Here is a 27,040-nt window from a genome sequence, read left to right as displayed (position 1 = left end):
TCACAGGAAAGTGAAAGCATCTCGATTTTTGACTAAAAATGGTTTACCATTTGACTTTTGCGTCTTCAGTTCCAGCTACAACATCTACTAAAGCATTTAAAGAAGAGAGTAGAAAATAAGTTTGCGCACGAAATCAGGCATACAGGCATACTCAATTGTTATACCATATATACCATATGTCTGTATGTCTGAATGGATGTATGGATTAGTGGGTTCAGACACATTAGAACAAGAATTAAATATTCCAGTCAGTTGCGACAGTTTTACCAGTTCTTAACCCCACAACATAATCACACATGTACACACACACACATAGTACATATGTATGTATAAAAGTACGTAGAGCACTTTCCTATTTACGTAAGTAGTTACAAGTGTACGTTGCCACAGAAGTAGCATATTGTTGACACTTGAAAGTTTTCTATTACCGCAACATTAACACTTTCACACAGCAGACGAACTTGCCGTGCACAGGTAGGTGTGGACGTGTACTGGTCGCACTACTGGTGTTTAGCTGGGAGCACCAGATAACTGTACGTGCAATGGCCGCGCAGCAATTCAAAGGAAAAGTGAGCAGTGTAAACAATGCGGAAACATGACGATGGGCAGCGGAGAGCCAAACGAAACACAAATAAAATTGACTTTTAGGAAGCATTAATTAACGGCTTTTAGGTCGAGCTTTGGCGGCAGCGGCCGGAGGCGATGCGCGCAACTTGTAAGCGCCGTTTTCAAAAGTAATGGACAGCGGACGGACGCGCACCCATTTGCAGTCAGCAGTTGCGTGTGTTTGGCTGTGTAATACATTTGACGGTAAACAAGCAACGGCGGTCATTGGTGGCAACACCACTTGGCTGAGCTAATAGCAGCAGAGCAAACAACAGAAAAAAAACAAAACAAAAGCCAAAAAAAAACGGTGTTGATGGCAAAGTTGCCGCTGCGCAACAAGTTAAAAACAAATTTCAGCTAAACAATAAGCACAACAACAACAACAAACATAACAGTTGAAACGCTAATAAACACAAGTACAAGCGAAAGACAATGGTCAGAGACAGGCAAACAAGTCGCGCTGTCTGTATGATGACGGCAAACGGCGGAGTAGGAGCGAGCAAATGAGCTCGACTAGCCGGCGGCAAGCAGAGCGCGGGCAGAGCAGGGGAACGCAGTGGGGCGCGCGCAGAATGTTGTACAAATTCAAGCTTCCTTATTTGTTTACGGATGCTGGAGCGGTGGCATGCAGCTGCCGCCCGTAAAAGGTACGAATGGAGGCGAGGTAGGAACGCCAACGATTCGAAACTGCAGCGCCGCAATAATTATACAAGCAAGTCACCAAATGAGTATGTACACAAGCCATAATACATAAGCATATGTCTTCGGCATATAAGCATGTATGTGTTCAGGTTTTCAAAAGAATCCATAACAACAATGTAAAACAGCAATTTTCATGTACGAGAGCAAACCGTTTTGCTTGCTTGTTGTTGCTGTTGGGTTTACAGTCTCGTTTCAGCCGAGCAAACGTTGCTGTTTGTAAATGTTGTAAACAACACTTAGTAGCAACGGCAACAATTCCGACGGCGATAACAGCGCAAGAGCAAATGAGCAAATGGCAATAGCTTTTCCTTTGTTTTGTTCTTCTTTGCGCCATGTCTCATTCGCTTGTGCCAAGTGTCGTTGAGTGCGGCGCTCTAAATATTAGTTTCGCGGAACAACTTCTTCAATTCCCGCTTTTCTCGAGTACAAATATTTCACTGTCAGCGGAAGCGCTGTAATGTCTTCGTGGAAGCAAGGGCTTGCTTAGTAACCAGTCAAGTTGACAGGTGTCCCAACGTGTCAGCAATAAACCAACTAAAGTTTTTCATATTGCTACTAATTTTCCCTTTGCTTAAATGGAAGTAAAAGTAGATTTTCTGTGGGCTATTTTATTGTGCGAGCGAATTGTTTAAACTTCTTGGTTCGCCTAAATTGCAATTGTGTCGTCATTTATGAAGTCGTTTTGCTCCCGTGGCTGCCATTTTGCTGTAAAGACGAAAGTACTGACGATGCGAAAGGCAAACTGAAGCTAAATCTTCCTTTTCAATCAATCAGTCCACAATCCAGGGCTTATTGTCCAAATAACGGTGAGTAGATCGCACTTGGACTACATATTGCAGTTGTAAAGTCATAAAAATGTAACTCCTTTATCCGATCTTATAAGTCGGCAAAAGATATTTTGGCCAATACAGATTTGCTTGGGCAATTAATATCTATTCCTACCAGCTTGGTGGGATATCTGAAAGTGTGGGTTTCGAAGTGTTTAAAAAAAGTGTTGAGATGTCTCCATTCTTCCATACAGATTTGCAGTTGATATCCGGTAAGATTTTCTACTTTAAGCATGGACGCCGATAGCGTAATGGCCAGCTAGAACCCTGCCAACTGGGTAAATGCATGAATTTCTGAGGGTAAAAAGCTCACTGCGCCTCTTACGATCGTTTTTAGGCCAAAATAATCTTACGACAACGAATGAACTAATGGCAGCCCATCGCAGTAGAAAATACAAGCAGAGTGGAGCACCGCACCCATTCTTCGTAAAGCGGAGCTAAGGAGTTTTTCCCTGCCAGCTCGTCAGCTTTACAGTTACTTGCGATTCCACTGTGGCCTGCCACTCATTATTGTCGCATCGAAAAATAACTCGATGTCATTGATAACGAGTTTAGGCATTCCTTAACTAACCTGGTGAGCTCAGTGATAGTATAATCCAAAAACAAAATGCCGTAGCTCATCATAGTTCAAGTGGAAACGTGGAATCACTCTACCTTAAATAAAAACAACACTCGAAACGGATTTGAAAAAATTGTGAGCAGCGAACACTACGAGCGATATTTGCACAACCAAGCCCAGTTAAGAAACATAATGAACTCCTCTGCAAGCAGTTTTTGTCGGGGTGCTTTCGTAGAAATCATCGTTGCATCCCCTCCTAGGAGCTTCAACAGGTCCTTCCTCAACTACGTCGACGACATAAAACCATACGTCGACCAGACTTCGGACGAAACTAACTTCAAACTACACTGATCGCCATTCACAGTAGAGCCTTAAACACTTTCACCAACCACCTCTCAGTGAATGGCGTACTTGGAATCAAACCACCACCCATTGCAGACGAACAGTTACCGTGAGCATCGAGAGGTGCCTTTCAGTAGCTTCGTTCTGGCTACTGTAGCAGGTTAAACTCCTCCTTATGACCCCACATTCAAACATATGTTCAGCATGTAAGGAGTCCCCTCATGACACTAACTACCTCTTTGCATGCCTAGCTAACCCTACATATCTGACACCTCTCTCCCTATTGTCCGATCCCGTCGAAACAGCACAATTCCTGGGCCTACCGTTGGATGACCTCGATAACAACTTATCTGCATCTTACCATCCTAGCGGGGACTAGATTACTGTTACAACATACAACAACAAGCGACTTAGCTTCACAGTCGGACTTTATAATAACAAAATTACAGAGATATGGAGTTTTCAAAATATCAGACTACAAACTATGATAGTGATAGCCTGCTATTTGCAGTCTACAAGATGTAAAAACTGTCCAAGCTATACCTTCGGAATAGTAATGGAGGAAACGTTCTCCGAGGCAGGTAATGCACATCAAAAAAGGTCTTCTCTAGTCACAAGAAAGCAATTAACAAAGAATAATAAGACAAGTGAAGAACTCACGAAATGTTATTCCCTAAACCTCCTATGAATACGCCAGACAAATGACAGAAATGACATTTGAATTAATATTCTTCGATTGGATTGACGAACTTCTTCAACACAGGTCGGTTCAGAGAGAACATAATAGAGTGAGGGAAGCTTAGTTTTCGGTGGTTTCATAAAGGGCCACCGAAACGCTTAGGTGCGTCGTTAATCATACACTCTACCTATCTACCCAATATTCTGCGAATTTATTAAAACACATATCAGTTCGCTTAATTGTTACGGAAATAATAAACTACAAGACTATATTAAGTACACAGTACTCGCGTATCCCATTAGCGAATTATCCAGTGCATTACTGCGAATTACCGCGCATTACGATGACAAGTTGAAAGCTGCAAATATCCTAATGACTTCACACAATGAACGAGTTTAACGCTTACGAAGACACCCAACCATTATCGGCAATAATTTAGTGGCGCGAAAAGCGATCGCACTCGCTACTCGCAACCGGGAACTTGCGGCGAAGAATTCAGCATTTTCATGTTTATGCCACCAGCAAACCACCAATGGAAATTATTCAATTTGTAGACTCAACAGTTTGGCGCGAAATACACAGGGCAACAAAACACAACCCAAGCATCACGATCGCCGGTAATCTATACGCGGACACACAACCGGACACACATACATACATATGTAGAAGAAGGTCTCTCAAAATTTATTGCCTTATCATAGTTTCAATTATTGGAACCAGTTCATTTTACCGATAACTGGCCAGGCAACAACTACAAAAACAATAACAAGGGAACAACAAGATGCTGCAAATTACAAGGCTGCTTAGCCAACAACTACAACCAAATTAAACATTGCCTACGCACCTGCTGTTGCAGCCGAGTGAATCGATGGTTGTGGCAACTGATTGCTTTACACCAACGGAAAGCGGAAAGCGCTTTGACCAGCAAGAACAAGTGCAGGCTTGCATGGTTCGTAGCTTGCGGAAGGGGCGGTGGGGTGCAATCAGCGCAGCGTTGGTAGTTCGGTGTCTTCCGTATCAGAAGGCAAACTTTAAATTATGTCAATAATTTATCCACTTCAATGGCAATGGCAACAACCGGCCAACAAGAACAACGACAACAACAACATGTGAAACAACGGGCCGAACAATGCAACGATGACGATGATGAGGTGCACCAGCTGCCGCTGCCGCTGCCACTGCCTCTGCCGAACCTCAAACCGATGAAGGCAGTGAGGCAGTGAAGCAGTGAAATAAAGTTGCGACGACTAGAGTTAAAGTTGATGCTAGTAAATCGAGTCAGGAAGACTTTTGGTTGCAGTTAATGGTGCAGACTACAAGCAAGTCGAAGGAGCAATCAGGCAGCAACTTGTAATGTGGCAGGCGCAAAACCAACAAAAACCAGCAAATGGCGCAAGAACCGGTGCAGCCGCGCAGTGGTCTAGAAAGGAAAGTTTGCAAAACCGAGCGCGAGGCGGACACGAGAGGAGTCGGCGCGGCAGCAGCAAGCGTCAAGCGCTGAAGTGCTGAAGCGGCAACACGATCGACTGCCAACACGACTGACTGAAGATGCCTTTGTTGTTATTGCTTGCACTACGGCAGACACTTGTTTAGCTGCTAGCCGATACACTTACTTATTACTTCGGTTTGTACAGGTTTAGGTGGCTGTGTGGCTGTTGGTGTGCGGCGTTGCTGCTGTTGCTTCTGCAAGGTAAAAAGTGGCGAGCTGTGGCAGATTTGTGCACTTGCTGTGATGTTTCTAGCTCATCGCCAGATCTGCACTCCGCTTTCGTACACACTTAACTCGTATCTGCAGCAACTTATACGCACACACACACTCATATACTCGCATACTCACCCATGGGGCATGTACGTACATATATGGCCGCATAGCCGATTAGAGCTTAGCTCCGCAGCCGCGTAGAGTGAAAGAAAGGTGCGCGTTGACTTGATTTTTACAGAATAAATTACACACTACATTTGCTGGCAAAAACCACGCCGGGCTCATGCACAAAACAAGTCGGTGTGCTCCTATTTCAAAGCCTCACATGCACATATATCTATAGTGTGTGCATAAGTATGTGCGTGATTATGGTCATGCATGTAAGTATGTAGTAATTGCAACAGCAACAATTATGACAGGCTACACTTAATGAACTCGAACCGTGAAACTAATCCAGTTTCGAGCGGATCTTTTGCAGACTCAGCAGCAATTTGTGTACTTACGCCATCGTAGTCATTATTTACTCGACATTTGTATGTGTATTTACATCTGTATAAATATATATCTTTATGGATAAATATACATATATACTTAAACGGTAATGCTTTTAATTTGTAACTTTTCATATTTTCACTAAAATTTCTTGAAAAAAATATATTATAATTAATACACTCAGAATCGGACTGCAGAAGCTATTATAGATTTGTCCTAACTTTCGAAACACCTATCGTAAAAATAATCAATAGTGTTGAAAACCTTATATAAAACAAGAAAAAACCTTATCTCCAGTTCTTGACGAATACAATAGCTTTCCATGCAAAGACTTGACTTTTATTGATAATTTCGTATGGCAGCGATATGCTATAGTAGGCCGAATTATTTTTTTTTTTAGATTTTTAGCGTTGTCTAGGGTAATCATCTCCGCAGAAGAACTCGAGTTTGATTGGACAATTTGAATGACTTCTTTTAGCTATATTATCGACGTTCCGATAAATGAGCAGCTTGCTTGAGAAAAAAGGAATATGAAGCTGCATCCACAGCGCGAAGAAACTGGTACAGCAGATTCAATCGTGGCGATCATTTTTAAGGCGAATTCCCTGAAGTCGTCCAAAACAGCGTTGTGTAGAAAACATCGATGCCGACACGTGGGCTATCATATTAGCTACATATATTGACGGTTCCGATGAATGAATGACTTCTTTTAGCTATATTATCGACGTTCCGATAAATGAGCAGCTTGCTTGAGAAAAAAGGACGTGTGCAAAATTTCAGAGCGATGTTTTAAGAACTGAAGGACTAGTTCGCATATATACTATTGTGAACAAAAAATAGTAAAGCTTTTTAATTTAAATTTACCCGAAAACCCATTCGTCGAAAGACTTTTTCCTAGGTTGCTTTGGCTGTGTGTGACATCTGTGCCAAACGTTCTATTGAATTTTGTGTGCGGAATTAAATTTCCAGTGCTGAAATGTTCAAAATATTTGAAAAGACCGTCGGTGATAATTGTTAATCACGAGCAAGTGGTTTTGACTGGTACAAATTATTGGAGAACGCCATCAACATCAACTGATGATTAACACGTCAATAAAATAAAGGAATTGGTGCTTGAGAACCGACGATCAACAGTCAGGGGTCATTCTGGCATCTTTAGAATATCGAAGTATCAGTGAAAACCATTTTGAAAGATCATTTGGTCCTAAGAAAAGTAAAAGCACGATTGCTTCCAAAATCACTACATTTTTTCGAAAGATGTCAAGAAATATATTATTACTGACGATGAATCTTGGATCTATGCTTAAGACCCGGAAACGGAGGGTCAATCGGCCGAATTATGAGGTAAAGTGGAGTCGAAGCTGAAAAAACTACGTCAAAACAGGTCATAAACCAGGGTTATGTTGACAGTTTTTTTCGATTATCGCGGTCAACAAGGAATACTATTTGATTATTATGCATCGAAAGGACGGAATTATGGGCCGGCAAGTCTGGGTTTTTGCACCACGATAATGCACCGTCGCATGCTGCATTGATTCTTCGTGAGGTTTTAGCCAAATTTTCATCCAATATTACCTAGCAACCACCGTATTCGCCTGATTTAACTCCGTGTGACTTTTGGCTATTCAGCAAACTCAAACGAACGCTCCGGGGAAACCGATTTGAGTCAATTGAAGACATTAAACATGAATAGCTTCGCGCATTGAAGGTAATTCCGGAAATTGGTTTTAATAACTGTTTCGAAGATTGGGATAAACGTTGGCAAAAGTGTATTGTGGCCAAGGGGCGTAACACTTTATGGGAAAGACATAAATTTAGAAGGTGAAATTGAGAATTTTAAAATAACAGGTATGAGCAAAGTTTAACTATTTTTTGCTTAAAGGAAGACAACATATCTACACAGTTCTCCTGGAGATTCGTGACGGTAGTAAAGGTAGTAACTTCGCATCACCGATACGATAAAAAAGGATGGACCAACGGCGAAATCTATACATACACCAAAGGTTCCAAGCGTGAAATAGGAACAGGAGCGGGCTTCCTCTGTAGTATTTCGAATTCGGCGGAATGCAGAGCATCTGCGGAGGTTGATGAGACGCTAGAACATTATCTTTGCGAATGCCCTGCCTTCAGCTCGATGAGACGGGATATATTACACGATATACATATGTATATTCTATTCTCCAACTTAAGAGACATTAGATGGAAAACATTTTTTTTTCTAAGTCTACTCAGTTGCTGGATTTTATCCAACTTAAGAGACATTGCAGCTGGAATGGAGAAAATCAGGATTTTTACCAAGTATACTGAGGCTTAATTTGGTTAACACTCGGAAGCACAATAGACTTAATGAAGACCTATATACGGTCTGGCGTTCCAACGCTTTCCTTTTTCACCAATCAACCCAATTTTGTCTACACCTGAAAATATGTTGGTCTATAAAAAAATTTAATAAAACAATCTTTAAGCATCTGGGCTCCACACGAAATGATACACTAAAAGAGGTATCGATAGGGCAGCCACAGAGCCAGTTAAAATTCGCGTCAAGTTCAGGCATTCTAAAGGATGACTACTCCTCATGGACCTAGTAACTGAACTCCACCTGGTATTGCAAAGGACCAAAACTGGCTCATTGGCCTACCAGATTAACCTAACTTAACCTTATGAAAACATTAGCGGCAGCAAGTGAGCAGATCTTCTCGAGAAACCATTTGCTTTCAAACATTTGATTTTCTCTTTCGCATGGTATTGAAGCTTACAATTTTTCTCTAAATTCAAGTAAACTGGTTACTACTTTATGTGATCTTGGATTTGATAGTAGCCCATTGCTATATGATCTTAGCCAATATTAGCGCAATTTCCTTCTCCCTTAGACTACATCTTCAAGAGAAGTTTCACTTCACAATAATGATGAGTTCGATTATAACAAACAAAGCGCCACTTCGATACAATAACCTTACACACACACACATACACTTGTATGTTTTGTATAAAATGCGATTATAATGCTGCTGACTGCCTGTAAGAGAATGGAAGCACTAATGACTATGCTGAGGTGCGAACAAGACGAGGAAATCTAAAGCAAATAAAAGACTGCTGGAATCGAGAGTTTCTAAAAGGAAGCAGCAAAGGGGCAAAATCAGCAACTACTATAAACTGCTCAATTAAGTCGCACACGTGCAACAGCAGCTGCCACAATGCCAACAACAACAGCAAGCAAGAATAAGAAGAAAAGGAAGACAATAGCAGTAGTCTTAGCCTCAACTTATGCCATGCGGTTGCATTTAGTTGGGTAACCTGAGATGTGTTACTAGTCGTTGAGTGGCCAAGGCTAGTCCGGTGTAAGATTGCTTATCAGCCAAGTGGAAAGGCAACAACAACACACACATGTAGCCAAACTCGACAAAACGTCAATATCATAGGTGAACACTATATAAAATAACAAAATAACAATAGATTTATGTGTGTGTGTGTGTTACACACATACAAGCAAGGCGCACTAATGTTGCTGGAAGCGCTTGCCTCTACAGCGCCAAGTGGCCGCTAACGGACGGCAAGCGCTGACAAGAAAGGCGCAGGCCACATACTAAACCACACAACTACGACTGCTTACATATACATACATATGTATGTATGCTCTTTGTATTAAAAATACTTATTTAGTTGCTGGCTGGTTGTATTGTGCATTGTGTTCTCTATGCGACACCACATTTCACCGTCAACGCCGATAAAAAGTAATCTAAACTATGCCGCGCGCCAGCACACCTTGATTCTGCAGCGTCTTCAACAGCTTCGCTCCTCATCTTTTTCATTCAGTTCTTTCTTCGCTGGGTCATCAAAGCCCTTTCAAATCCATTTGCAGCAAAGCGCACACACACACATGCATATATAGAAAAAATGCCAAGCAAGGTTGGGGAAATTACAAAAAAAAGGCAGTAATCTTAAAATTGCTGTTGTTGTTGTGTTTTAATCATTGTTGGTGGCTACCATTTGAAAATGTTGTCGCGCTTGTTAAGAGAATTCTTTAGATATGCAAATCGTTTGGCCGCCTCTGTTTGGGTAACATGAAATTTTCATGTTGCATTTCAATTTAATTGCTCGCTCCGTTGGCATGCCACCTAGTATGTGTAAGTATGTATGTATGTATGTACATATGTATGGTATGTCCACATGAAACAGTGTAGAAGAAAGTTATTATTGTTTTCGTGTAATCCGAGCCCTAGCAAAGGCACCGGCTCGTTTTGTTTTTGAATTGATTTCAACTGGTATTTTGTTTATTAATATGTATGCCAACACACACATACACATAAACATATTATACTTATATATGTGTATATTGATTGGAGTTTTCACTTTAACGGTTAATTGGCGCACATTGATTTTTACTCCATCTGTTTCCGTTGTGATACTGAGTCGTTTGAAGGTAAATAAAACAAAAAAAAAGTAACTTTTGTGCATGAAGATTTTCTTCGTTTAAAACAACAAAAACTCATCTTTGATGCATAAAAAGTTGCATGGTTTAAAAATTTCTATTCAGCTCACTATTTGGCAATGTGAAGATAAGCCCAGCAAACCTTATTGCCTACGACTATTGATGTAACGGGCTTTGGCGTACTTAATCAGACTAGCTAGATTTGAAACTAAACAAGTAAGAGACGTTAACTACGGCTGCACCGAGGCTATAATACCCTACGCAGGTGTATTTTTATAGCATAAAAGAGTATAAAAATGCCTTTATTTTGCTTTTGATTGATCAGTTTGTATGGCAGCTATAAGTTGTAGTAGTCCGTTCTTGACAAAATGTTTGGATATTATTCAAAGATTATTATGTATAATAATCCATGCTAAATTTAATTACGATACCTTTTCAAATAAAATAGTTTTCCATACAAGGAGTTCCATTTTATCGTTCAGTTTATATGACAGTTATATGCTATAGTTATGCAATCTTGCTAATTTCTTTGGAGATTACATAACTCCATAAGATAATAATTCGTGCAAAATTTGTTGAGGATATATCGTCGAATGAAAAAGTTTTCCATACAAGCACATGTTTCCGAACGTTCAGTTTGTATGACAGCTATATGTTATAGTGGTCCGACCGGAACAATTTCTTCAGAGATACAACCACTACCTTAGGCAATATTTCATGCCAAATTTCGTAAAGATAAAGTTAAATGAAAAAGCTTTCCATACAGCGACTTTAGTTTGATCGTTCAGTTTGTAAAGCAGGTATATGCTATAGATGCCCAATATCGGCGGTTCCAACAAATGAGCAGCTGCTTGTTGAGGAAAGAGCTTGTGCAAAATTTCAAATCGCTATCAGAAAACTTAAAGACTCCTTCCTCTTCTTTATTGAGGTAGACACCACTTACGCGATTATAGCCAAGCTTACAACAGCGCGCCCGTCGCTTTTCCTTTTCGCTATTTGGCGCCAAATGGAGATTCCAAGGGTAGCCAAATGCTTTTTCAACTGGTCTTTCCAGCGGAGTGGAGGTCTTTCTTTTCCTCTGTTTCCACCGGCGGGTACTGCGTCGAATATTCTCAGAGCTGAAGTGTTTTTATCCATTCGGACGACATGAACTAGCCTGCGTAGTTTTCGTAATTCGTTGCACTATGTCAATGTCATCGTATATCTTGTACAGCTCATCATTCCATCAACTGCAGTATTCGCCGTTGCCAAACCGCAAAGGACCATAAATCTTCTCCAAAACCTGTCTCTCGAACATTCCTAAGGCCGACTCATCAGATGATGTCACTTTCCATGTCTGCGCATCATATAGCAGAACGGGGTTAATGAATGACTTATAGAGTTTGATCTTTGTTCGTAGGGAGAGAACTGTACTTCTCAATTGCCTACTCGGTCCGAAGTAGCAACTGTTGGCAAGAGTTATTTTGCGTTGGATTTCAAGGCTGACGTTGTTGCTGGCGTGAATGATGGCTTCAAGGTAGACGAAATTATGTACGACTTCGAAATTATGAGCGTCTAGACTATATTAATATATTTATAAGAATTATATTTACTCCGGGAATCTTTCACCAAAAAATTTTCTGCGAACTACTTTTGTGTTGATTCACCGCGAGTTTTGAGTGATCATGGTTCTTTGCTAGTATTTGTTGGCTCACATTGAGTAGAAGTATATCGCAGAACCAAACTTTAATAATATTTGGAACCATCCAGGCCTTATTGGTTCCTTTAGTAAAGATAAATATAAGGTTGTCAAAAAAGTCTTGCGGTATTTTCGCTAGTTTTATTCGTCGCATCAGGTCATGCTATACCTTTTTGGAAAGCTCATTTCACGCGCTAACACGTGTTTGATTGATTGTCATTTCTTTTAGGTCGTTCGTGAGTTATAGCGTCGCAAACATGGAGCAAAATAAAGAGAAAATACGGCATAGTTTCAAGGTGGTCGAAGATGCGCCACGCTCCGGAAGGCCTGTCGTCGAAAATTGCGATAAAATCGCTGAATTGGTCGAAAGAGACCGGCATAGTAGAAAAAAAAAATAATAATAAATAAATAAAATTCAATAAAAATACCGCAAGACAAGACTTAAATTCATAATCAGGGCACCTCAAATACCCGACAGATCTCTTAGCACAACAGTCGCACATTTTTCTCTCTGATTTGTTGAGTAGTGTATATTTACTATACATATGCTGTCTTGAAACTTTTCTTTCAAAATGAGGAGTTGGCTCTGTGTACTTCGACTCACATGTAATATAATGAAGTAATCGATTCGTAAAAGCAATACTCTTTCTGTTAGAAACATATGTTTCATAGCGTTAAATAAATGTATCCGTAACGCCGTTCAGCACCACATGTAGGGTATTGAAACTGGGTATTTCATATGTAGCGAGCGCGTATGATACGAAATTTTGATAACTAAAATCTTTTTAATTAAAATAAAATTTATCTGAGAGGTCAATTCTGTTTCAAATCATCAGGTAAAAAAATTGATGCAGCGACAACTCATATCAAATTAAAATTTCTCTCTCATTTTTCACTTTTCATTATTGACCAAATTAAACGGATTTACACCCACAGATGTATGTGTACGTAAGCCAGCAAATCTATATGCATGTATGTATGTATGTATTCGTGTGTGTAAATATGTCCGTATATATGTGTCGATTATACAGTTTAAATTTCCATGACTTACACATATCAGTTTTGCCACATGTCACTGATATACGATTTCGCATTTATTTGCATATTTTTCCACACTTCACCAACACAAGCAACCAAAAAATTGACGTACATAATCCCACGAGTAGTTACATGTGTGTGTGTACAAAGTGAAGGCAAACAAACAGAATATGTACTTATGCTCGCAGTTGGACGACAGGTAAATTTACGACAGATTGATTGATTGCAAATACAACATTGTCGTGCAGTCGGTTAGTCCGTCAGAGCGCAGTACATGACAACTGCTTGCTTTGAAGCTCAAAAAGGATAGGATTAAACCTCATAGATTAAGCCATGCAGAGCGCTGAAAACAGAGGCGAACTTAACAGATCGAAAAAATAATTAAATTAAAAAATATAATAACACAGATTATTAACGAAAAGATGCTAGGCCCACCCCTGCATACTTTTTGAATATATAATTTCTGCACAGTTTCTTCGGAAACCTGAAGCCTTTAGTCCCTTAAATACTATACTATATATCTAATGACCAAGCTAAAGTCGGGATGACATTCCCTCTGCCCGTGAGTACCAGGCATCACCGCCGACATGAGCGCACAGAAATGCAAGGCCCACAGTGCGGCATATAAATCCGCAATTATATTTATACTATATTCACATGCAAATGCAGCGCTGTTGGAATTGATTAAAAGTAACGTTGTGAATAAGGAAAAGATACAATGAAGACGTAATCGTGGTCAGTGAATCGCAGCAGCGCAGTCGAAATGACAACAAGTGCCGCAGACCGACCTCAGGCGAATGTATAATCAAACGGACGGACGGGCAGACATGGGACAGACATGGAAGAGACAATGCGACATCCTGTTGACAACACAACGCGAGCTCAAGCAATCATGGAGTATACTCCATGAAACAGTCAAGTAGCCCAAATAGCCGGGCAGACAACAGCGGGTTGGTAAAGGGTTTTTTGGGGGCAGCCAGCCATGCGCGTATTATCCCATGTTTTCCACGCTGCGACAACGTAAATCTCAAATATATCGGCGCGGGCGACGGTGGCAGCGTCAAGTAGTGACCCGCCGCGCATTTGGTAGCGCTCACTGTGTAAGCAGGGCAGCGTAAACAGCGTCTAAGGGTGCAGGTGGAAACTGTGGCGAAATGTGGACCACCACGACGCTGCGGTAGCCCAGTTTACCAACTTAATTGAGCATTCTCGAAACACACAAATAAAGCGACGATATGAAATCAAAAGAAATTAAAGGGAAAATCGACCCACAACCAAAACGTAAAGAAAGGTTAAACAAACACAAGTAAGTAGGTAATGCATGCGAGGAACACAAAAATTAAATTGTTCCAATGGACATAGCATGAGCAAGTTAAGTCAGCGCTTAAGCACATATCAGCGATGGTAATCGTTGATAAGAATCAGCTGAGTAACAGAAGACGACAAAGCGACGTGCTGCAACAGGCTGATGTACAGCATGTGCATGTATGTGTTTATAACTTCATACGTGATTCCTGGGTGTCAATATGAAGCCTTACTCTGCAGCATGCTTATAGAGCCGATTTCTCTTAGGATTTGCAATTTTTTGGACAGTCTCTAGTACATACTTCGAAAGGTCAATGCAGATAACGTTTTGATTTAGAAACGTTTCCAGGCCTAAACTGTTCTTCAAGCACGGATTTACCATTGAGTGCAACACATATAGTTATAAACCGATTTTTCATGGTATTACCTTTCACTTTACCAGAAAATTTCCGTCAGAGATCCCCACTTATTGCTATCGTTCTTCTAACAGATCTTTAACGATCCTGAGAAAGAGTAAACAACTCGTAGATTGATTTAAATTAAGAGAACATCGGTTGCTACGATTCTGTTCAACATTTTCGAGTAGTCGCAGTTGAGCATGAGCAGAAGTAAGTGGTTGGCTCAACAGGCATCATGAGGGAGAGCGTTCGATTCGCTTTTAACCTAATCTCGTCGAAAACTCTCTGCGGTATGAACTCACTGAAGCAGTTTGGTTGTCTGAAAGGCGAAAGCGTTTGATAATTACGCTTAATTAACTATTTGATCAGCACTCATAACCGTTAGCCACATTCGTTCTAAGCAGTTACTCGCCGTTTATCAAGCGACTGCTGCGCGTTCATAGCGTGAGTGCAAGCGGTCGCCGTAAGACGCTGGGAAACTAATGAAAATCTTAAATTTTGGAGGCGAACGTGGTGAAACCGTTTATGTAAACGCTCCAGCTACATGATTTTTCAAACAATTCATGCTCATTTATCTATTTTTATACGATTTGATAAATTGTTGACCATTTCACGCATTTCAAACGCATTAATATGAGGTAAACACACGCCAGCGCATACATGTACGTATGTATATATGTATGTAGACAAATATGTGGCATGTCGAGGTGGTCGGTACAAAACAAATTTATTGCGTGTATTTAAAATGTAATTAATCAGACCAGTTTGGGGAGACAGCCAAAGCCAGTCGAATGTTCAATTCGAACGACTCAACTGTAACAGCATAAATCGCTCAATGTTCGCGCAAGCGTACAAAATCGATTCGACACATACACACACACACATGCAAAATGATGGATTTGCCACAAAAATCAATTCTTTTGCCAACCGAAATCACACCATTCACTTCTGGTTGCTCTTACATACATATATAACATATATATATACATTCATACAATACATACATACATATGTACATTCAATAAAGGCTAAAACGTCCACATATGTACACAAACTAAGCTAGATATTTTACACGCTGAGAGTTTTAACTACTTTAACTTTCACAACAGCTGACACCAGTTGCCCATGTTCAACGAAACAGAAGCAATAAGATGGAAAATGGTAGAAAAAATGTCGCAAATGTCAGCTAATTACAGCGAGTTTCCGCCTAGTTCACGTTAAAAGTGAACCGAAAGCTTTCTCTCATGATGCTTGCTCAGCACATCCACTTACTTGTGATTACCGTATACTCATACGACTATTTAACACTTGTTGAACAGTTACCTAGCAACCGATATTTTCGCCATTTAGGTCTATTTAAAAGTTCTCTACACTTTCTCAGGATAGTTAAAGCACTGTTGGAGGACTCTGTCGATCTTCTTCTGTGAAAGTGAAAACTAAAACATTGAAAAATCGATTTTTAACTATTGTATATCGGTGCTTGGGAAATGGTTCAGGCCTCAAAATGTTTCCGATGCAAAGCAAGTACCTTGATCTTAGGTGGTATGTACAGGGAACTGCCAAACAATTGTTACTTTTAAGTGAAAGAATTTCAGTATAATGATTGAATCAGTATAGATGAACCAACAAATCGGATTACAGGAGAAATTTAGGATTTTTGTGCAGGACTTGTTCATAGCAGTTCGCAAACATAAGCACGATCAATTCAAGTAGCGTCACGATGGATGACGATACATCTATAATTCGTCACAATCGCAAAAATCATACAAGTACGTAAATCGTTAATTTCTAAATCAAATGTTCCGTAGGAACATGTGGTTCATCCTAAAAAAAAGGGACCCAAGCAAAGTAAAACCGCATCTGGAGGTGAATTTTTTGTGTAAAGAATTTATTTTGTCTTAATCCAAATGTTAGGTTAAATAAGAAGATCGAGTCTAAAAAAGAATTCGCCTTGTTGTAGCCTGTGACAAATTCGTTGAGACGGTTAATATCAATGTCGGTTATATCTCCGGGTTGACCGAAGGTGAGACTTAACTGTGCTAAGGGCATACCTCGTCGGTATGTTAGCATAGGAAAAGAGGCCACCAGTAACCTTTATGACGCAGTGATCCAGGTTTTCAGGAATGTACTTGAAGGAGGAGAGAATTTCAGCATATCCTTGTTCAGACCTTTTCATAAACCCAGCCCGCTTGAACCTATCTACTAGTGCTATGGGCAAAATGGCATTAAAAATAGTCCACAGTTCACCGGAGATGCTGATCAGATCCACTCTTTGGATACCTTCAATATAGCTTTTCGAGCTCTGCACGAACGACGAATATACCATAGAACCCATAGGCTTGACTGAGGTTTCCTAGCACACGATCTTTGGTGAGAGTCCCCACCTTTCTCTTGTAGGCAAATGATGCCTTCCTTATTATCTCCTCACTATTTGGCCTCCATGAATAAGCCCTAGGGGACATAGTATGTAAGATAGGGATTGAATATTCTACAGGGTTATTGAGTTATCACAGCCATCGGTATACATCATTAATGCAATATTGATGCACTTCCACTTTTAATTGTACTAAGAATCGAAATCAGCTAATCGCAGTATAAATTGGTGGGAAATTCACAATTACCTTTGCAATACGAGGAATTTATAAGTACGAACAAACAGATGCTGGAGGTGTGAAAGCGTCAATTGTAGTGACAAAAGTGAGCGCCCAGCAGCGGACGCACTACTCTTTTAGCACAAACCCACGTCCCGACATGGTGTATTGCAAGGTGGGTTCGGGGTTGATGCAAAGAGAGGCCATACAAGTACTGCGAAACATGAAATGATCAACCCACCGACTAAATAGGTGAACGACACAAGATGCCATCAACTAGCTGTTGCGCCATTGTTTATGGCCAAGTGGCACGTAATGCGCGCACAAATAGCGCTCAAACTCACCAGGGCACGGCGCGGCGTAATGGCTACGGCAACTGTGTGTCGCGAAAACACTTGTTTCTCAACGGCCAAGTCACATTCTGAAGAAATTTGCAATTTTAATTCTTAATCACAGCCGTTGACCAGACCAACAACAACGCGAACAATCGATCGGAACGTGAACCGGCAATGCACTGCAGCCGCCCTTCCATGGCTGGCATACATACATATGTACGTATGAATATACAGTTGTGCTCTGTCGTGTTGAATTTATGCAAATTTATGCGACAACGAGCGAACTTTTCTGGCAATTTGTTGCATATGGCGGATGTGACGCAGTGGCGCAGGCGGAGCCGGTGGCCGCAGTGCCAACACACGCGCGCTGGCAACGCTTCTATCGTTTGTTAACGATTTCCAGAGCGAAGAAATAATTGCCGCTGATAGTCGCGGGGATAGCGCTGCGTAGCTGGCAATTAATTGGACGTACTGTGAGGTTGCCAATCTGCAAGCGCTCGGCGCAGTCAGTGCGCCAGTCGTGACAACAAGCAGCCTAGTGGCTGCTCAGGGATTAAATGTACGCCCACGCCATTGGCGCTCACCAGCACTTTGTTGGCGTGTGTATATAGATTTTAAGACCGCGTACGAACGCCTTGTATCCGTTCCACTAGCAACATCTAGATTACGCTTGTGGCTGTGTGTGTTTATGTGCGCCTAAGCTTGCATAAATACGCATAAAATTAAGTGTTGCTGCAACACACCAAGCAGTTCAAAGGCCGGCTCTTTAAAGCCCAAACAGTGTGCAATTCATTATTTACTGGATTGCCAGCTCAGAATGCCGTTCACCTACAAGCAGGCAGGCGGGCTGGCTGACTGGCTTACATGACACCCATGCGAGTGAACAAACTCTTGCACACGCGCTTCATATTTGTGCCAATGCAACACTTTTAGGCAATAAACAAACAAACAAATATACCACCCCAATCGACTTATTTATTTATTGCATTGCACAATGTGGCTTGGACTTTGCTGGCGGCGACGGTGACGGCGACTTCGAGTTGAAATTGCGCTCGTAAAATCAAATGACAAAATATTTACTGAAATATGAGTAAACTTTGCGCTGAACCTTCTATGCTCTCTCATTACAGTATTTTGTTGTATTTGTTGATGTTTCTGCAAATGAAAGCAATAATGCAGCTGCGTTTGCACATGATTCACTTCTACAAAGCGAATGGAGTTGCTTAACTGTTGTTTACGATCAGTTTCATAATTAAAATAAATAAATGAAATGTTCTTTGCCAATTGCAGCGTTTTAAATTTCATATATCAGACCACCAAGTAGCATGACATATGAGAGAACGATAGCGGTCTATTAAAGTTCCCAACCTGACTTATTTACTTTATTGAAATTGCTAACCTGAGAGACATAATTAAACAGTTGGTAAATAAAGCAATAAAAATTATTTAATGTTTACGAAAAAGTGAATTGGTGTTCGATTCGCCAAGCATTAGAGAGTAGCGTATCAACATGTCAAAAAATTTACAAGAGAGACCAACAATAAAGTTAACGAATTGTATTGAAAAAAGAGAGTATGCGGATACCTCGTTAAAGTGGTATGCAAGATTTTGACATTATTTCTTTCTTGCTAAAAAACGTTGCAGCAACCCTTTGTTTTTGTGTTCTATAAATTACTATAAACTATTTGAAGTCTGTTGTTAACTCGGCTATAATCGCTTAAGCGGTTTCTACGCCAATTAAGAAGAAGATTTGAAGTCTTATGGGTTTAAAAATACAAAACTATATAAGAAATTTGTATTTTCATTTTGGATAAATGAGCACCATCCTACGACTTCAACATACACACCACACTAGCACACAACATTGACTCAGACTCACAACACTGATAGGCAACCTTCTTCTTCATTTGAGCTACTTATAATAGTAAAACTGGTCTAAAATATGCAAAACAAAACTCAGTAGTACTGAAGATAGGGACTATAGCTTTTTAATAAGATGTATGTATGTATAAGCAAACTCTCTTTGTCTCGAAAATTTGTTGTTGCTTTTGTATGTAATCGAATCGAAGACCGCTACTGTTGAATAAAATAAATATCACTTGGGTTTTTATAATATTTATAATCATTCTGAGACCCTATAAAATACATATACATACATAATCAGCGTGACGAGTTGACTCGATTTAGACACGTTAGTATATACATATATACACCAACTGCTCCCTAAGTTTTCCAGTTAACGAAATAAAACTTTGCACACGTCCTCTTCTTTTCAAGGAGTTCCTTATTTATTGCAACCGAGGATAAAATCGGATCACTGTAGACTATAGCGATGTAACAAACATCGTACGTGGACTACTATATGTAGTCCTTTGTGAGGAAAAAAGAAAGTAGAGAAGAAGAACTCCTTTGCTCGAACTTATAAATTAGTAAAACACTTAGTAACCAAATTTGCACAAGCTTTTATTTTTCATTCCCGCCAGCTCGGTGGGATGTTTGAATGTATACGCCCCCAAGAGTTTAAGTCTTGACCTTCCGAACTCGGGACTGTCATAAAGGCAGTGTTAAGTTATTTCCATCTCCTCTTCTTGCATATAGCGTCTGGTAGGATTCCCACCCTTACTGCGCGGACGTCAATAGGGCAATGCTTCGTTAAAAGCGCCAAAACTAGAGAAAGGCTAGCCTTACTGGGAGCAAAGAGATCACTGGATCTCTTACTATCGATCTGGCGCCAAGCTTCCGCGAAGCCCAGCTGTCTAGTAGTAGAACACTAGTGGATGCGGGAGCACCGACCCGCTGCCATTCTACAGATAGCGGTTTTAGCGTACTTTTCTTGCTACTCTATTAGCTTTACAGTTTCCTGCGATTCCGCTGTGGCCTGGCAGCCATACCAGCCTTATCATAAAGACAATCGATACTATTCATATCGAGGTTAAGCACTCTTTGACCAGCCCTGAATGCACTGTTAATAAGTTCAAGGCTAGCACTGCCGCTCTGTTATTTGAGTGAATGGTCGGTTCTCTGAAGGAGGCTGTAATCCGGAGCTGTATATCTACTGATGCTTCAATGGCTGCAACCTAGGCCTGGAGGACACTGCAACAGTCAGGAAGTCAGAAGCTGGAGTTGATAGAGAGCTCTTGATTGAAAACCCCTCCAGCAATATTTCCCCCAAGCTTTGACTTAAAGAAGCTCACTGCCCCTCTCCTCTAACGTCTTCTTTACACCCACAACTCCCTCGCCGATGTATGGGTACAGAAGGAGCCGCCAGAGTTCGGTTTGGCGACTTCATGATTCAAGTGATCCGGCATGAAGTTAAAGTTAGTGAGGATTTCTCGCTCTGAGTCTGATGGCAACTTTCGCATTACGTACACCTTCCGACGAAGTCTACGGGCAATATGTGCAAGATGACTTTAAGTGCCATGGTTGGAGTGGACTTTAGTGAACCACACTTGCCGATCAACGCCACCCATTGAACGCTATCGAGCTTCTTTGCTAGTGTGGTCTTTATAGAGCCCTCTACCATATAAAGACTCCGTAGAACAAAATGGAATTGTGGGACTCGACATACAAATGAGATGCGCATGCGTAATTTTCTTAGTTCTTTGTTTATGGGCTAATGAAATACATGAATACTTGTAGTATTTAAAAGTTGAAAAAATTTGCAATCGCTTTGAGCAAAAATATATCAAAAATTTTGCAAGGAAATAGTAGCAAATAAACTGCTGGTATTCAACATTAAAAACATTATTTTTATAGTTGCATAATAAAATATTCATATATTTTAACAAAATTTTAATGAAATTATATTATATTTTATCTTTCACAAAAAATCGTTTTTAGTTAAATCAATATGTATTGAAAATTCTTCCGATATTAAAAATGATATTAAAAATGCCGACGGCAAAATGAAGCGATTCAAATGCAAATGCCGCGTATTTACAAATAAATACATACATTTTCATATGTACACACATACATTTACATATTTTACATAGCTGCAATTCCATAAAAAATAAGCAATTCAATCAATATTTTGCAGATTTTACTTTTTACCAAAAATAAGTAATTAATCAGCGCGCACTTTCCACCCAATAAAGCGGCTTTTTATTTTCGCAGCTTTGCCCTGAGTAAGCCGGGCGAGTGGATCAGCTGACTTTTGCGCTTATTTTATTGCCTTTGAACCAAATACAGCCCACGTAACGCGTCCCTTTACTTATTCAGCCGAATGCATAACATAAATATCGCCCTATCTGCCGCAAATGCCCACGCATAAGGGCCACTGCAACACACAAACACACACAAATATGGTTTTTGTGCAATTTTTGTGTAGTATTGACTACCCACCTGTAAGTCAGGATATCCGTAGGCGCTCTGATACAGCACCAGTGTGGTGTAAATTATTGCCACGGCGAGTGTCATTGCTTGCAGTAGGCGCTTGTAACGGTGTGGCAATGACAACAGGATTACACTCATTATTTTGGCCCGAAGCGTTGATGGGTTGCAATGTTGCTGATTTTTTGCGGTGAAGGCGATAACTTTTTGAACGCAGCAAAGCGTTGCAAAAGCTTCATGAGTGAATGCGTTACTTGCTCAAAGCTCTTCTAAATAAACACAAATATTGAACACGAACAACATACACTTTTTATTATTATTGTTGTAATTTTTTTAATGGAATTGCGTTTAGCACCGATTTGTTTTTTGATTATGACACAAACGCACACTTTGAATGCTTGTCTTTCGGTTTGCGTGCAATTCTACGGAAAATCGCCACTACTGCACTTTTAATAGGCTTCTCGACACTGTAGTTTATGCTATTTTTTGCTTCACTTCTCTTGCGTTCTATACAAAAGATCACGCAGCGTTGCACAAACCGTAGTCAGCTGTGTTGGCCATGCTACTTTCTCATTAGCATTCTATATGAGTCGTCACTTCACAAACTCTAATTGAACTAGCGTATAATTGAATAACGAAAACTCACTGCGTTGAGCGTTTTGAAGCGCGCGCATGCGTACACTCTTAACCGTGGTGTAGCAGGGTTTGAACGCGACTGTTCGCTACGGTTGCGGTATCCAACAGATATCCCCTATGTTTGAAGTGCATAGTGCAACATTTCCAAACACACTCACACAGCCACACGCTAGCGCGCAGCTATAGTTGTTGTATCTTGAGCCGATCGTTCCTCATTATTTTTGCTGCACGAACGAATGACGAAAACAAAACAGAAATCTACAAATAAACAGACTCAACAAGTACACAACAACAAGTTAGCGCGCGATCGTGCCGCCTGGAAGAGCAAACACAAGCGTGAGCAAGTTGTTCCAATTGGAAGTGCGCACCCGGCACCATGCTGTAGAATGAGTCGACTATAATGTGACTGGCGCTTTCTCTCACATTGGGTACGTGAGTGGCTTACCGCTCGCAATCGTGTCTCACTCAGCAAACATACATATTTGCAACGAAACAACTGCAATTTTCCAATGAGAGCAGCCGCGTTTGTCACATTAAAATGCTCACTCACCAACAGCAGGTAGGCAGGGGCGCGCTCTCTTCACCTTCCTACTTTTACAAAAGCGTGCTGGTCAGATACTAGTTTAAAATGCGATACGTATACTCGTACGTATAGATTTTCTTGGATATAGCCATTGCAGCGCAAATCGTTATGCGCCGCTAGCTTTCTTCCAGCTGAACTTAGAATGTGTTCGTGTGTATGTATGTATTTGTGTACTACATTTGCTGATATTAATTTATGTGCGCTCCTATTGTTATTGAGCTTTAATCCGCTCTCATTTCCCATTTGCAATTTTTCATGCTGCGTCTTGCGCTCCTCTTGCCTCTCGAACTGGGCGTTAGTGGTTTGCGTGGCGGTCAGTCAATAGGCGCCCGGTGTCCTCAGCATTTCCTCTGTAACTTTTTCCGCAACTCTTTAGTTGTGCATATCAAGATGATTTCATTTTTTTCGTCTTCTGGTTTGTTATTTGCTTTGCATTTTTTACTAATAATGCGCTTTCTTAAACAATTCCTTAATTTATCTTTTAGATAAGTTGCTAAGGGCGACAATGCACGGTGGGCTCGTTGCATTAAATTGGTGTCATTGAAAGAGTTTTCACTAAATTATTCTTCATTTTTGTTTTTTTTTTCATTCTCATCTATGTCTTATATAGGTACTAAATACATACATATCCCTTCCATAAAACGATTCTGGGAAACCAAATAGCTGGAATACGGAAGTCACTACAAACGTTATACAATTTCCGAAAGAGCTGACATACGAATCAGGTTGAGGTGAAATGACTTAAGCCATGCAGTATCGCCAAGATCATGTGCAAGAGCCTCGAAGAAAACACGTGTGCTTTTTACTTACATGGTCTCGAAAGAACTGCACGGCTGCTGTTGGCCTAATGCCCACGTTGGATACCAAGTGGCTTTTAAAGTTCGCAAAAAGCACTGACGTCCCTATTACGAATATTTCAGCGCTAGTATTACTTAACCTAAACTGGTTTTAAAATCATAAACTAATGGAAAGAAGGTCCTAGACCCCCATACGATATACTTACTTATAACACATCCAGCACGCAGTGAAGAAAATATAGCAGCCTAGCCGTGGAGAGTTGATTCGGCTCCGTTCGTAGAAACTCGAACTGAGAGCTTGCGCGAAAAGTGAAGCCGCTGGACCTTTGCAAGCGACATCGCTCCGCTCTATTGGCTCTTGAAAAGTTTCAAGAAGATCCGACGTTTTCGAGCCTAATTTTGTTCAGCGATAAGACCCATTTCTGGCTCAATTGGTAAGTAAACAAGCAAAATTGTCGCATTTGGGACGAAGAGAAGACTTCCACCATCAAGATCGTGTTATGTTACAGCGTTAGACTTTTTCCTGTGGTCATATGTAAAATCTAAAGTCTATGCGGACAATACCGATAATCGATCAGGTAAAACATTTGCGTATCACACGTGAGTTCAAGACGAAATGCTTGAACGAGCCATAGAAAATTGGACTCAACGGATGAACCATCTGAGAAGTAGCCATGGTCAACATTTGAAAGAGATATTCTTAAAAAAATAAATGCCAAAAAATGTTCTTTCGAATGATCATAAACATTCCTCATCAAATTTGAAGAATCTGTGTCATTTCTTTAAAAAAGTAGAGAACCTAGAAATGGATCACCTGGATCACATTATAAACGATCAGAGTATCGGAAAGAGTCGATTTAGCCGTATATTCTGTCTGCTATTTATACGCAAACTAGTCCCTCAGTTATTGAGATATCGCTCTGAAATTTTGCAGACGTTCGTTTCATAACAAGAAGCTGTCGGAACACTTCATATCGGACTACTATAAATATGCAGAGCAAGGCATGCAAACTCAACGATCAAAATAAAGTTCAGGTTTGGGAAACTTTTCTTAGACGAGATATATTCACGAAATTTAGCAAAGTATATTTTCGAAGGCAATGTTACAATCTATAAACAAAATGTTCAGATCGTACCACTACAGCATATAGCTGCCATACAAGCTCAGCGATCAAAATTAAGTCCAAGTACGAATAATAACTTTTTTATTTAACAAGATATCTTCATGAAATTTGGCAATTTGTCAATTTGAGTCACCCAATCTTTCAGAAATGATGTATTCGACGATTTCTAGCAGATCGGCATATTTTGATTAATTTTCTTTAGTAACATCCCCGACTTGCCCCTCTGTACATTAATATGCATCAGTAAAAGCAAATTTGCATATGTTTGCCCAACAGAAGAAGATTGCATCGCTTAACGTCCCATCATTGTTGTTTGTGCTGCTCTTTTCGTCAGTTGCTTGTACCTTCTGCTCGACTTCGTCTCTGATCACACATATACAAGTATATTATGCATAAACAGATTCAAGCTTGCAGAGTTTGCACTATATCGTCCGCTGTACATACATATGTGAGGTTGTTTGTACGATTCGCGCAGACGAATCCTTCAAATTACTTATGGGCAAGTATTCGTTTACGCTCTACGCATAAATTCTCCATTGTTTCGGCTGTGATATTCATCATTTTCGTTTCATTGGATTGTGCTTCATTTGATATTTTTTTAGTTTTTTTGCGATTTTTCTCTTAATTCGTTCGTCGATTCTTTGTTATCAATTGTCTTGCTCTGTCTTTTGCTTTTTTTGTTTGTTTTTGTATTTTAATTTACTTGTATACAGTTTAATTGCAAAACACAAAATTTGCATAAAATCTAAATTAGAGATATTTGCTTCGATATCTTCAAATATATACCATGCACTACATATTTCAAAATAAATTGGCCCTTAAGAGATCTTAATAAAGGTGCCGTCAGACATGACAAGTATAGTTAGTTAAACTGAATAAGGCAATACTTTACTTTCGACTTTTGACAATACATTACGCGGTAAGATAATAAGAGTGGGATCGATAGATGGTTCTTTCTTTTTCAAGGTACTCAATAAAAATTAATCCAAGCGCACCCCAAAATGCAGACCATAAGCTTGCCAGCCGACTGTTGCGTTTTTTCACGTTTTGAAGCAGGTTCATCGTGTGCAGTTCACTCGAATGACTACCAATTAGACTTCGTATTGGAATGATGGAGTCATTTTTCATCCATTGTCGCATACCGACGTAAAAACTCGAGCTTATCACGCTTGAACCACTCCAAACATTGCTTCGAATCACTTAACTCGTCATTGTTTTTGATCAAAAGTGCGCTCACGTGGTACCCACTTTGCACAGAGCTTTATCATACCCAAATATACACTTCATTCTGTTGATATCCTTAGATTGTCTGTTATCTAGAACAACTTCGCTTCACGGTCGCCCAAAATTATTTTATGGACTTTTATGATGTTTTCCGTAACAACCTCTTTTGGACGTCCACTGCCTTCATTGTCCTCGTTGCAAAGTCTCAATAATATTTATTAATTCAAACTTTGGTTTCAAAAGTATTTTTTCTCCAAAAAAGCAATACTTTATTAACACACGAAGTTTATTTTCATCAATTTTTTTTAAACTAACACAAGTTTCTTCACCCAAATTGCCATATCTCATAAACTAGTATTTCGTCAGCTGTCAAATTTGTACACGCGCCTTTTGAAGGTTAGGACCTACTAAAAAATGGGGAAAAACATATATTTTCAATATAAAAATACTCAGTGTTGGGGACATAAGAAGCTAAGTTTACACCACATTTCGTAAAAGAAATATATTTTTTGTTAAAAGTAAAAATAAACAAGTAAGGAAGGGCTAAGTTCGGGTGTCACCGAACATTTTATACTCTCGCATGATAAAGTGATAATCGAGATTTCATTATACGTCATTTACATATTTTTCAAATACAGTATTTGTGTAAAGTTTTATTCCG

At 40.1% G+C, this 27,040-nt stretch overlaps 1 protein-coding gene across 2 annotated transcripts in view; it reads right to left on the bottom strand.

Moving 5' to 3' along the window:
- The window catches only part of LOC120778076 (fringe glycosyltransferase), a 118,302-nt gene extending 95,533 nt beyond the window's left edge, over nucleotides 1-22,769 (bottom strand). The window contains exon 1 of one of the 2 annotated variants that reach the window (XM_040109769.1): nucleotides 22,028-22,769. In XM_040109769.1, coding sequence (XP_039965703.1) covers nucleotides 22,028-22,156 — 129 coding nt within the window. In that variant the 5' untranslated portion in view covers nucleotides 22,157-22,769. The remainder of the gene's footprint in view (nucleotides 1-22,027) is intronic. The other variant, XM_040109768.1, reaches the window with a different exon arrangement.
- Nucleotides 22,770-27,040: the final 4,271 nt, after the last annotated feature.

The sequence above is a fragment of the Bactrocera tryoni genome, chromosome 5, assembly GCF_016617805.1.
Source record: "Bactrocera tryoni isolate S06 chromosome 5, CSIRO_BtryS06_freeze2, whole genome shotgun sequence".
Taxonomy (NCBI): domain Eukaryota; kingdom Metazoa; phylum Arthropoda; class Insecta; order Diptera; family Tephritidae; genus Bactrocera; species Bactrocera tryoni.
This window is presented reverse-complemented; position numbering and strand designations above follow the sequence as displayed.